At 42.3% G+C, this 14,564-nt stretch overlaps 1 protein-coding gene across 1 annotated transcript in view; it reads left to right on the top strand.

The window, feature by feature from the left end:
* The window catches only part of LOC144791016 (E3 ubiquitin-protein ligase DDB_G0292642-like), a 278,187-nt gene extending 277,576 nt beyond the window's left edge, over positions 1 to 611 (top strand). Inside the window, exon 3 of the mRNA XM_078665645.1 lies at positions 168 to 611. Within this exon, the coding sequence (XP_078521771.1) occupies positions 168 to 611 (444 nt within the window). The remainder of the gene's footprint in view (positions 1 to 167) is intronic.
* The last annotated feature ends 13,953 nt before the right edge of the window (positions 612 to 14,564 follow it).

Raw genomic sequence — 14,564 nt, 5'->3', positions numbered from 1 at the left:
CCTCACCCCCAACCGAGTTATTTAAAGATTAAAGATTGGTCTGAAATAGACTCTCTCCGGAAACTAGAACAAAGCTAGATCACTGTTCTTTGCTAGAAACAGTTTAGTGACAAATGTTTCCCCTGGAAAATATGCGAAGCTCTCTAATCCTGTATTCTCATTTTCAGTGTCCTGGATGCAATACAGTTGTGCAGCGCAAAAACCTGGGGAAACTGTGGGTGCACTGTGTGATCTGCAGCGCCAAGAAGAATAAACCTTGTGAGTTCTGCTGGCAGTGCCTAAGACCCTGGATAGATGGTGGATCTTCATCTCTGCGGTGTGGAAACGAGGGGTGCGCAGACCCCCGGCTGAAGATCCTCGCTGAATGTAGTGTCAAAGATCTTCCAAAAAGTGAAATCAAAAACTGCCCATCCATCCGGGCCTGTCCCACATGCGGGTTTATGATAGCGCACAAGGATTTGTGCAAATATGTTATATGTCTACAGTGCAGTGTCGAATTCTGCTTTGCCTGCCTTGAATCTGCTAAAGTCTGCCAGGCGAATAAAGGAGGGGCCCATTTTAAGACTTGCTTCAAGTCTGTCGCTCCCAGGCAAACTAGGATTCCGGTGTAGTCTCAGCGAGGCCAACGGAGCCCACCTAACCTTAGATCACTGTTAAATACTGCGGAAGCCTTTGAGAATCCCAACTGTATAACTTCGTATGCTAGAGGCCATTGGTAATGCATTAAATACTGCACATTGAACTACTCACGATTAGAAAAAGTGTGCAAAAACACTTTGTTGACATTAAGAGGACAGGAGAATTTACAGATACATATAAGTTCTTTCATCCATCTTAACTGTTGAACTCTTTCAATGGTTACTGGTCAGCCTTTAGAACGGAACTGTGTAATTAGTGACAAAATTCATAAATTACTTTTAACAGACGTGGGGCCACATGTATCAACATGTGGAATAGCGATTACCAAATTGCGATTTTCAGCAAATCGCAATTATGTTATCGCTATTACAAATGTTTGAAACTCCAAGAAGTTCATTAAGCAATTTGTAGGGGCTCGCAAATTTACCTACCTCATTAATATTAATGAGGTAGGTCGCGATATGCGACCGCCTAGGAATAACTAAAATCACTGGGATGGTGGCCTGCTGGGGTCAGCAGACCACCATGCCTGTGATTACTTTTAAATAAAGCAATATATTTTTCTTAAATGCAACCCGCTTTCTGTAAAGGAAAATGGGTTGCGTTTAAAAAAAAATAAAAGTTTTCCTTTCACTTTTTAAGAGCAGGCAGTGGTCCATGGAACCACTGTCTGCTCCTAACAAACGTTTTCGCCAGCATTCCCAAAGGGGAAGGGGTCGCTTGGGGACCCCTTCCCATTTGCAAATTGGTTACCACCAACTTGAAGTTGATAGTGAATTGCGAATGTTTTTCGACTGTATTCATGGTCACAAAACATTCATACATAACGCAGCGATTCAGTATTTGGAAGGGACGCCCTAAGCATGCTCCTTCCAAATATCGAACAGGTAACCCATTTTGCGATTCGGTAACAGGTATCGCAAAATAGGGTTTGATACATGTAAAAAGCCTTTTTTGTATTCACATATGGGCCGATTATGTGAATTGGCCCGTTTGCGAACACAAAATTAATTGATACATGTGGCCCTAAAACACCAAAATGATCATTTCTTACTAATGTAAAGTGTGGAGGAGTATATCTATCCTGCGCCTCTGCAAACTCATATTTCATAACCCAAATAATTGTATGTGTGAAATTCTCACTTAGATATTTGTCGTCTTCATCCCAGATGTTTTGCATTGCTCTCCTCTCCTGCTAGCCATGTGTTTTCAATTTACCTCCGTGTCAAATTGTACTTCAGGCATGTAGGAAGCTGGCTCTTAATGGGATATATCAATAATCGGATATATTGTGTAAAGAGTCCAGGGGTTCCCTTACTAGCGGACAGGGCTTGCTAGGAAATCCCAAAGTGCTCTTTTAGGGGGGTGGTGTGGTCAAGCAGCTTTAGGCTTAACACAGATGAGTGTGAGACATTTTCAAATACTCCCAATGATTATTAAATGACATCACAACTCATAAGGAGATCCACACCAATTTATAGAATTACAAGTATCTTTATATATGTTTAGGCATCAGAGAAAAATCATTCAGGTAAGTACGTTTTTAAAAATAAATTCTTTTCACATTAAAAAGTGGACACAGCACAATTTCTGAGTTCTGCAATGTTATCCTATGGAATGAAGAACACGTTCTGCAAACAGGTACAGTATATCGACTTACAGGAGCAATACCAAGAGTTGAGGTGAGTAGTGGACAAGGTCCAGGGCAGTACCAACAGTACACTACCAGCGACACGAGGGCGGCCAGTTACAGGGCGCAAATCAGCATCGTGAGCTCAATGCGTTTCAATAGGGCTTTATCTATGTAAGAAGAGGCTGCAGGCTCTGGCTAGGAAGCAGGCTGGCTAAACCAGAAATGGAATCAGGTCTTGCAATGCTCGGGACGGGGGACACCTTTGGTCCTCTTCTCCAAGGCCCAGGGACAATGGGTGAAAAGGTGTCTTTAGGTGTCTGGTTTTTCCTTACCGGAGCATTCACGGTAGAGGGGGCCTGCATGCAGAAGCTGCAGACTATGTCGAGGAGTCCAGGAGGGGTAAAACCACGATGGACTAGAGCTCAGGATGGCTGGTCAACCTTGTGGACACCATTAGCTCACTTCAACTCAGGTCCGAAGCAACAGTGCAGTGGCTGCTTTAGGTGTTTTGGCGGTTCTGGAGGCCTCAGAGTCTTCTTTTTGGAGTTTCTGCTGAACAGGTCCGCTGTTCACAGGAGGTCTTGAGTCTTTTTGAAAGGCAGGCAGTCCTCCCAAGTTTCTGGAGTCACAGCTGTAGGACGAGTCAACTTTGGTGCAGTTTTCAACAGGTTCTGCATATAGGCCAGCAGGGCTGGGGCCATTTCAGGTGCCCTCTTCAGTCTTCTCTACTTTTGTGGCTCTTTGCCACAAAAGGTCATCAGGTGCAAAGGACTCCCCTAAATACTGAATTTAGGGGCGTTAGGGGAGTGTAGAGTAGTAGCCAATAGGCTACTGACCCTTGGGATCACTACGCCCCCAATATGACCACTTCCTGTGGGAGCCCTGTCACAGAATTCCTATGTATGTCATCACAACGATGTCTTCCTATGAAAAATCGTGTCCACCTCGCAGTTAGCCCACCTTAGGGGCTGTACTAACCGGAGGTTGGCACGCCTACCTGACTACCTAATTTTCCCGCCTGTTAGTTGCCAAATGGGCTTTGGACAAGGGGTAGGCTTCCTCTCCTGTGAGGGGAGACAGATTAGCATTCCAAAGGTGGCAGCTCCTTTGAAGCACGCCTACCCAAGTAGGCTAATCAGCAGGTCATCCATTGGGAGGGGGTGTTACACCCTTGTCCCGGACAGGCTTTGTTCCTGACTACCTCAGAGCAAAAGGATCTCATTCTAGGAGGTCAGAAACTTGCCCCGGTGGCAGGCTGACAGAATCCAGCCAGCAAGCACACCAGAGGCTGATTTTCAGGGGGCACATCTAAGGTGCTCTCTGATGGCATGTTTTGATAAATTCAACACTGGCATCAGTCTGGGTTTATTATATGTTTGGTACTAAACATATCTATTTTTAGTGAAGCCATTGTGTTTAGGGGAACTCATTTTCACCAGTGTCCAGTACATGGTTTAAGATGGCTTCCCTGGTCACTTGCACTGCCAGCAATAGGGCTGACCAGCACAGAGGCATATCTTCACATGCATAAAAGCCCTCACAGATAATATTAGGCACCCTGTGTTAGGACTGTCAGGCCTGCTGTAGGGGTGACTTAGAAATATCAGATGCAGTGGTATGGGACATGGCGCACAGTCTTGTATGACAGGTCATGTTTTTCACTAGTGTCTGCACCAAGACACACAGCCTGCAATGTCAGTCGTGCATGTGCTTGTTGGGGGGCCCCTAGGGTGGCACAATTTGGCCCGCATCCCTATGGGGGACCCTCCTTTAGTACCCCAGGCCTTAGCTACCAGGGTACCATTTCCTAATGGCTTACAGTGGTAGATAGAGGTTTGCAAATTGGGGAAACAATTTCACAGTTTTAGGGAAAGAGCACTGATACTGGGAACCTGGTTAGCAGGGACCAAGTACACCTTGGTCAAAGTTGCATCAAAACCAGGCAAAATGTGAGGTGGGTGTACTGCAACACAAATCCAGTTTCCCACAAGGTGTGTGATTCCCTCACTGTGGTTCCCTTCCTCTCTCCACTCTCTGTCTTAGATGACTCACAACTGTTCCAGATTACCCAGACATTCTCACACTCACCTCAGACCTGTGCGTTTCTTAACACATTATATGCTGTTTGGCTTATTTTTATTTCATGGTCACAATAATGCTATTGGTAGTTAGCTTCTTTATACAGTCAATTTGATGCCATTAACTTCAGAACGAGAATTTATCATTGGAAAGAACACAAGATACATCTGCCAAAAACAATTCTAACAGTTCACTGAAAACCATAATCATCCTCTTTTCTCCTACATAATGTTTTCTACCCATGGCAGAGACCTAAAGAAGTTGTAAAAGATTCTGCAGATGTCAAATGTAGTTGACAAGAAGGAGTAAAGCCTATTTGTCAGAGTGGGTTAATATCTAGGTGGGTAACACAGTTTGGAAAACATCTCCAACTGATGTACAAAGCAGTGTATATTATGAAATATCAGATGCAACACTGTAGTGGGAAACAGCCACTACAACGCGGCCGTTTTCACGCACAGCCTTAACCACGCATTCATTACAGCGCATGCGTGGCTACCACGCATAGCTTTTACCACGCATTCCTTTACTACGAGATACATAGTAAAGGCATGTGTGTTAAAGGTACAATTAAAAAAGAGGGCTTGGGGGTCTCCCCCCCAAAAAAAACACACCTGTTTAAAAAAGGGGCTCCGGGGGTCTCCCCTCTCAAAATAAACGCACCTGTTTCCGTCACCTTCACAGTCTTATTGTTATATAACCCTATATTGTACAATGAATTCATTCTTGAAAGTAAACTGCATATAAATGCAGCATGTGCCATCTAGTGGAGAAAATAGATCCTTGTAACACAGCTGAATCCCAGCGCTGAATTGGGGCAGGGATCGGAGATAACCTTTACCATGAATAGGCTATTATCATGCATGGTTTTACAATGAAAATCGTTGTAAAGGTATGCGTGTAAAAGGCTTTTCATGGTAAAGGTTATGCGTGCTAATGGCATTCGCATTGTAACGCATGCGTGGTAAAGACCTGCGTTGCAACGGAATGCTTTGTAACTTCATATAACCCACTGCAGCACTTTGGTTGATTTATTTATTGCCCCAATAAGCATTCATTCATGGTGTAGGGAGATGCAGATAGATCCTAGAAGCCCATGGTGTAATCAAGGAACAGCTGAACGAACACATTTGCTTGTCACATGCCCTCACCTTGGTGTATTGTCTTTGAATTACTTTGAAGGGTAGCATATAGACTTTACTCTTGAAAAGCTATAATGATTTGGGTAGATATGATCCAGGCAGGCCTGATGGTCGCTTGCTTAATCTTAGCTAAATGCTGGAAGATCTGCTATCATTTGTAATGGTTTGAAAAAATATCTGAGATTATCATGTTTGAATGAGCACTGGTGAAGCAAATGGAAGGGTCACGATTAACTTTAAAAGTATTGGGAAATTCAGCATCAAACTTATTGTAATACCCTGATAATATATGGTATTTTGCATTCACCTCACCAAGCAACTTTATCTCATTATGTTCCAAATTAAATCATAAGTAGCTAAAGGCCATATGTACGATGCATTTTACCGGTCGCAAGCAGCTCATCGGGCCGTTTGCGACTGGTAAAATGCATTTTCTTATGTACCAACCCTATTTTGCAGGTTGGTAACCTATTACTGACTCGCAAAATAGGGTTTGCGAGTCGCTATTAGGAAGGGGCGTTTAAAGGGCATCCCTTCCAAACAGCGAGTCGCACTGGTATATATGAATGTGGTTGCAAAACATTTGCACAGTACCACCAATTTCAAATTGGTGGTAAACCCTCATAAACAGAAAGGGGTCCCCATGGGGCCCCTTCCCCTTTGTGAATGGGGCACCAACATTTTTTTCAGAGCAGGTAGTGGTCCCATGTACTACTGCCCACTCTAAAAAAAATGAAAAGAAAACTTTTCATTTTAAATTTCTGAAATGCATTCTGTTTTCCTTTAAGGAAAATAGGCTGCATTAAAAAGCAAAGCAACCACAAGGAGATGGTGGACGGAGTGCTGACATTTTTCAGACACTCCCCATTAGTCACAGAACTGGGTTGAATCCATCATCATTCTTTAGCTCACTTCACCACCCCAGTTTGGACCCAGGCATATGCAAATCAGTATTGACCATGTGACTCATGGGAACAGGCCAGCCCGAACTGTCAGGCCAGGTCCTCCCTTTTACCAGAAAAAAGTATCCTGGGACCAGTTTCGGGGTAACACCCCTCATCAGTTGCAAAAAATCAAAATTCGTGAGTCGTAAACCCTGACAGTCATACATGTGGCCTTAAATGTTTTTGGTATAATGTTTTAATATAATGCCTTGAATAATTTCAGTGTATATTCTGAAATTCTGTCAATACAAAAAACTGCTTTGAAGAATTCAGCCCTTAACCTTCCGAAGAGGTTTCCACATTAGGCATTTTGAGGACAGGTTTTTTTTCTAGTTCATATTCCAGTATAGATGATTTCTGTACTTGTCTGATAACTCCTGCCCACAGGGAAGGAAGGAGCTATTGAGTCTTAACCATGCTGATTGGCGTGCTTTGACTATCATGTCCTGCGTTCATCCTACTGTGGCTCTGCAAACTTCAATCACAGGGTAGCAAGGGCGAGCAGTTAAAGGCTTCTTAGGGAGGCAGTGTAAGGGGCAGAGGCTCACAACTCAGTCAAACCAAAGACATAATAAATGTACTCTTTTACTCTCCAAACAGTGCTTGTCTTTGTAAAAAGAGATGTCCTTTAATACCATAATATAACCAAACAGCTACACAGTAATGAGGGTTCAGTTACAGAAATTTACAAGACTGCTATTGGGCTCTAGTCTGATACGACCATTCTCACACCAGCTACTGTGGTAAAATACAGTTTTTGTTGTGCCTACGTCTGCACTGTTCTAGCGATAAGTGGTCATCGGCAAGAATAAGGCATATGTTCAAGCTCTCTGTTATGCTGTGCAACCAGGAACATGCCTGGGAACCCATCGGTTAGTTAGGTCACCTCTTGAGAAAAAGAGTTCATGTCCTAGAGTAACTATAACTCACCCCCTCGCCATGCACTGCTTCTAACCTCGCATATTACATCACTCATGATATGTTCAATGTCTGCATTGATAACATTACTAATGACATCTGAAATTACATCATTGATACAACACTGTGGGCACAATTTATAGTTACTTTAGGGTATGAGTTATAGTTACTTGAGATAACTATATCTGGTGAATTTCTGTGGTTTTCTATGTTTAAAACAGAATGTTTTAACTGATATTTTTACCTAAATATAAAGTCCCTTTAATGTTTGTTTTTTCAGTGAATATGTATATATATGTATATATATATATATATATATATATATATATATATATATATATATATATATATATATATATATATATATATAGTGTATATATATATATACATATATATACATACATATGTGTGTGTGTGTATATATATATATATATATATATATATATATATATATATATATATATATATATTTGCTGAAATAAAAGGAGAGAAAATATCAATGAATTCTGCGCCCGGTTCATTGCAGATTGCAGTGATAGTGATTTCTATACACACTGTTTTTAGCTCTAGAATAGATTGATATACTCAGCAATATTTATAATGACACTTCTAAGCAATATTTGTTTGCTTTTCCTACACCTTCTTATACATTCATCTTTGCTTTAGGTCATTTACTACACTTTAGCTTACTTACCTATATTCATATTTTTGTGGAGAAACCTCTCACATGAAAGTCATCCTGATTGATTCTCCAATGCCAGTGACGTACATGAAATCACTTGCCGCACATGTCCAAAGGATTTAAAACAAGAATATAAATGATGGTTTCTGCAACTGGTTTGTGTAAACCTATGTAAAGCATATGTGTGTGGTGCTGGAACATCACTGGGCAACAAGATACTGGAAGTAGTTACTTATAGTTGCAGTGTTGTTGGTTGTGGTGGTAACCAGCCTGTCTCCTTAGGAATCAAATGTTATGTTACATGTGAAAATCCAGTAAGAGTGTATGCCACAAGACAGGTACAAGATGATGGAAGGCATAGTCATTTAACTAGGGGAATGTCTAGGAATTGTTATGCAGATTGCCACAGTAGCAGGGAATAGGAAATGTCCCTGTGGTATTGTTGTAACTTACTATAGGTAGCTTGTGCATGTTAGTGGAAACCTTAGTGTCGCCCGTGGCACTGATTTCGAAGTGCAATCTACTCAACATGTGAGTGGCACAGTCTCCCCTTTTAAGTATTGACGCTTCTTTAGCCAGTTTTCTGGGATTAAGGTTAGCTTCATTCCCAGCAATACAAAGACAGTGTATACTTTCTAAGAACAAACTGATATGTTCCGATGGAGGGCTGTTCTGAACATAAAGAAAAGGCATTTGTTTTGTATTAAACATTTTTCAATTCCAAGTGAAATACCTTGTATACTATATAATTCATATAATGTCCTTCATGTTCAATGTATTAATCTATTAAATGTATTAAACATTTAGTTGAAAAAATATATTTAATATTTTTGTTGTACACCTAATATGTCTGTTTAGTGTGTTTTACTTCTGAATTTAGGCGGTGTTGTCTGCCGCTAGATAGAGACCATTCATTGACAAAGCCCTAAAGATATTTTACTGGCTTTCAGTGGAAAAGTATTACTCTCACCAAAGTATCACTGTAACCTTCTCCGCACTTACGTCAGGAGACTACGTTGCTGAAGACACTTGAGCAAAAGGGCCATGGAAGGTACAGAATCCATTCTGATTCTCTGGCTCGGCTATGGCCTACCACAGGTGAAATTCTTGTGTCTCCTCAAAACCCTGCTTATTTTATCAAAAGAATGCCTGGGCAGACATTGGTTATGACTTCGTTTCTCTCATCAGTCTTTTCTTTATGCAGATGAGTTCATGTCTCGAAAACAAGCAAACATTCTAACTATTGAAATCTCACTTCAATTATAAGTCCCTATCAGTGCACTGAGGTCACTCATACCTGATCCATCATCCAAAAAAAACTTGCGTCTTTCTGAGACATTTTAAGACATGGGCAAAGTTGGAAGTTATCCAGGGCCACCACCGTCTAAGGTGCTTCTAGGGAGAGTGATCTTTCTGTCTCTCTCACATCATTGCTTTATTTCAACCACTCTCTTTCTCCTCTCTGCCTACCTCTCACCATTTCTCTCTCGAGCTAGCATTATCCTAATAAATTATGAGACACTGGGCAAAACATATTTCAGTTTTTTTTTGTGACCTTGTTACTAGAAGTTTTGGTATAATTCAATATTGTTTAGCATCATGCAGCTTGAATTAGCAGAAGTTATGTAATAAAATTCAAAGTTGTTATCTTGCCGGGGCACCAACACACCTGAAGATGACACTAACTCCTGTTTACCTTCGATTTCTGCACCTCACAGGATCTGCCCCTTTTATTCTTTTAATAGATGTTCTAAATAAATGTGCTAGAGGTACCTGCATAAAGTATGCTATAACCCTACTATCATCATCATGAGAGCTATGATATTGAGGCATTTTTGATTTGCCAATTTAATATTCTTAATTTTCATTTATGGCCCTGATTATGAGTGGCCTCCTAAATTTTGACCCATGCGTAAACCCTTGTTTACGTATGGGTCGGAATTATGAGTTTCACCGTATTTAACACATCCGATAGTTATCAGATGCATTAAATACCTCAGCAGTCGTTACATTTCAGTAGGTTAAAACTGCCGAAATTTAACAGAGTTAATTGTACGGTGTTTACCATACCCCACGGATTTGGGTATGTTAAGCACTAAAATCTGCATGTTATTCCCCACAAACATTTGATGGGTGTTATTTATCACACACGATAAATAACATACTCCGTGGTATCATTATTTATCATATGCAATAAATAACACCTAAAATCATAATCTGGGCCTATGTCTTTAAAGGGAGGTTGGGGCATAGCCAAGCAGACTCATATCATAGAAGACTGCTGCAGATTAAACTTCTCTCCTCCCTTTTCAGTGTTAGCTCACCTCCAGTTTGGGGAGGCTGCAGTGCTCTGAAGACTGACCTTTTAGAGAACAGGTTACTTACGTCCCCACCCTGTAGGTGTAGGCTCAGAATACTGCTGTTAGAATATTGGCTATAATATTGCGTTTGAAGTATTGTCTACAAAAATATTGCCATATTAGAGGAAATTATAGAAAACTTGCAGCCTATAAGACAATAGTTTTGTAAATGATATTTAGGACATGATATTTTTGTTACATGTTATTTCTGTACATGATATTCTGACATTCAGTTCGTCCTGCATGAATTGATTGGTCAGATGTGTGTTTTTGGCTGACAGGGATTTCATCATTGAACTTATAATTGAGCTTTGTCAGTTGCATGTTCCATCAGGGAATCCTTAGATGTGAGGTGCTATTTGCTAAGGGACTTGGTACTGGTTGGGAGTGCCGTGCATCACATTGGGGTCACTTGAAGTAGAAGGGCACTGCTATCACTTTGACATCTCAATGCCTTAATGATCAAGTGATTTAGCAGATTCTTACATTGAGACATATTATGGTCCATTTCTTCTCATGTATATGAAACACCAGCAATAGGTAACTTTACAAAAAAACTGAAGCTCAAGATTGTGTGGTTAGTGATTCCTATGGATCAACAAAGTGGGTTGCTGAACTGTTCCTTAGATAGGACAGTGTGTGTATCTGGCGTGACCGGAGGTGAAGATGTAACACCTTTGGGCATCCATTTTGTTGGAAGTATTTGCCTCACACACCCATACAGGTGTCATGCTTCATCATCGGCGTTGCTCCTCGTCGGGGAGGCGGTGCAATCCCCGACAGGCTCACCTCAAAGAGGGGCTCTTTGGCGGAGATCTTTTGAATCCAACTGCCTTTTGGTGAAGTGCGGGTGTGCGGGTGGTGCAGTATGTAGCCTAGGTGGTGATTTAAAATGAAGTAGAGGGTACCGGAAACTACTTTTATCTGGGGGTCCCCTACTGCAATTAAAAACGTGAATCTAATTATCTGGGTGCCAGCAGGTTAGGTATAGTGGCCCTAGATTAGATTTGTAACGAAATTGGTCAACATGTTTCTCGCATGGGCTAGGTACCCGCGATTCATCAGGACCTATAGTGGGTAAAAGGAAGGTCTACAAACATTAAACAACATGCTAGTGTCATGTGCCTAATACCGAAATTGTGGCTGTAGCTTTATCCTATGCCTAAATGGGAAATAAGAGTACAGGGTTAATAGCATTGAATGATCGCCAGAATAGATACAAGGTGCTAGACCAAATAAACACAGAGTGTCATGCTAGTGATCGTGTATTTTTACTAGCTTCAAGTCGACGTGACTGTATTGTGACAACGTGAATTAATCCTGTCACACCAACCTATTATAAGTGAAAGGTTTAAAACTAGCAAGTATAAAAACAGCAGCAGGCTATCAGGAGAGACCACCTTCTTCTCGTTTGAACAGTTGTCCAATATGTGATGACGTAGTGCTCACTAGGTGTGCATAGTGCAAATTGCCGTAATGCAAGGATATAAACCCGACTCACCTAATGGTCAGGGATTAAATGCCACAACAATGCTCGGCGGGTTGGTACTGCCGGAAGGGGCCCATTGGGTGTGGCTGGGGGTGTAAAAGCAAGGCGTGTACAGAGTCAGAACACGACTTTCATCAAGATAATCAAAATCCTATGAGGATTCAAGTTCAGAACCCCCGATGTTATCAGACTGGCAAAGAAACAATATACGGGTCCCAAAAGCGTCCCTCGTATGTCCTCCTTACCTCTCCGTCACCGCGTACTGGTTACTTCACCTACCCATCGCCGCCGAGCTCGGATAGATGCTGGAGCTCGGTGGCGGTAGCCATTTCTAGGTGAAAGCGTCACTGTTCGGTGTGTGACTCCGCCCCCAACGTCAGGTGCCTAACTCCGGCCCCAATTTCAGGTCAGGTGGTAGTATGAGTAACTGTGGCGGCCATTACAGCAGGGTGGTCGAAGTCTTATCAAACTAAATATCGGACCAAGTTAAGGTAGTGGCTGCTTTGTAGGAGAGAGTATGCCTTACTCGCATATACCTAGGGAGTTGTTATTTGTTGTAGGAATATTAGCACTTGTTGTTCGCCCCTTGTGCAAAATAATATGATGCCGCATTGTATTGGTCATGGCTAAGGTTTTATTGAGGATAAGTCAGAAAATTGAGAATAAGTCAGACAATTGAGGGTGGGTTTAACGCGCGAGATGTTGATCTCAACTAGTCGCGTTAGGCGCCCCCAACGTCAGGTGCCTGACTCCGTCCCCTTTGTCAGGTCAGGTGGTAGTGTAGGTAATTGTGACGGCCATTACAGAAAGGAGGTCGAAGTCTTATCAAACCAGATGTCGGGCCAAGTTAGGTAGTGGCTGCTTCGTGGGAGAGGGTATGCCTTACTGGCATATACCTAGGGAGCTGTTATATATTGTAAAAATGTAAGCACATGTTGTTCGCCCCTTGTGCAAAGATATAATATTACCGTATTGTATTGTGTTGGTCACGGCTACAGTTAGTAGAGGATAAGTCAGAAAGTTAGGGTGGGTTTAACACGCGAGATGTTGATCTCAACTAGTCGCGTAAGGTGCAGAGTAAGTACATGTGTCAGGAATTCCAGCACGGCCGTATTATAATGCGTGCCACGGAATGTCCTCATTCAAGCCCCGACTGTCTGACGATAATCGGTGGATCCACCTCTGTTCTTTGTGAAACAAGGCTTGTTTTGTGCAATTGGGGCTAGATTCAAGTACAAGCCATTTAAGAGAGTCAGTTGTGTGGTTAGCTTCCACATAGTGTTTGCACATCTTGGTATTGGTCTTTCTACATTAGAAATTACTGCGGTGTTCAGTGATGCGGGTTTTGATCGGACGTGTCGTCATTCCTATGTATTGTAGTCCGCATGGGCAGGTAAGCATGTAGATACAGTGTGAGGTATTACAATTAGTATGTCCCCTGAGCTCCCAATTGAAGGTGTCAGTGAGTTGTATTGTCTTATGTACAGATGTGTAAGCACAAGCTGTGCAAGAGCCACAAGGATAATGACCCTTCACAGGGGGCAGATGCCATAGTGTCTGTTGAGACCCCTTCTTGGTGACTTTGGGTCTCGTGCTGATCAGGATGTCTTTAACATTCTGCGATCTTTTGAACGCGAATCTAGGTTGTTCAAAGGTTAGATCTCCTGTGTTCAGGATAGCCCAGTGGCGTTTGATCACACTTTTGACTTTGGTTGACGCGGGGATGAATGTTGTGACACAAGTTATGGGTTGTTTCTCTACAGGTACCAGCTCCCGTTGTTCGAGGAGAGCTTCTCGGTGGTTATTTTTAGCTCGTTTTTGTGCTGTAGAGACATCTCTTACAGGGTATCCTCTATCCAGTAGATTCCTGGAAAGAATTGCTGATTCTTTCTTGTAATCAGTTAAATCACTACAATTTCGCCGGATTCGGAGAAATTGCCCAAAGGGGAGGTTGGTGCGTAGAGCTTTGGGGTGGTGGCTGGTGTAACGGAGCAGGCTATTGCGGTCGGTGGGTTTTTTGTACATCGTGGTACTAAGGGACCCATCTTTCAGTTTTATTGTCAGATCAAGGAAGGCAATTTCAGTGGGTGACACAGACATCGTGAAGCATAGGAATGGGTTCAGAGTATTGACCCATTCAAAAAAGGCCTCATGTGAGGTCGGTGGTCCTGTCCACAGGATCAGGATGTCATCAATAAATCGCCTCCACATCTTGATGTTATTGAGGAAGGGATTAGACTGGTGTTGTATGTGTCTGCCTTCAAAATCAGCCATGTAAAGGCATGCCACCGATGGGGCAAAAGTACTGCCCATCGAAGTTCCTTGTGTTTGATGGTAGTAGTTCCCCTTGAATTCAAAGAAATTCTCTGTTAATGCTAAAGTGGCACACTCCATAATGAATGAAGGTGGGGTAGCAGAGTTCCAAGTTTCCAGCCCAAGCATCTCCTCGATTACTCCTAGTGTGGCCCTCTGTGAGATGTTTGTATAGAGGGCCTCCACATCGAGAGTAATCAGGAGATTGATCTGCCCGCTATCCTGGACAGTGTCCAGTATGCGCAAGACATCAGAGGTATCTTGGATGAACGAGGGAGTGCGTCTCACTAGGGGTTGCAGGAAATGGTCACAAAATTGTGAAAGTGGTTCAAGGATGGAATCAATCCCCGAGACTATAGGTCGCC

The sequence above is a fragment of the Lissotriton helveticus genome, chromosome 11 (assembly GCF_964261635.1).
Source record: "Lissotriton helveticus chromosome 11, aLisHel1.1, whole genome shotgun sequence".
NCBI classification, from domain to species: Eukaryota; Metazoa; Chordata; class Amphibia; order Caudata; family Salamandridae; genus Lissotriton; species Lissotriton helveticus.
The sequence above is the reverse complement of the archived record's forward strand: the minus strand, read 5'-3'. Positions and strand labels throughout refer to the sequence as shown.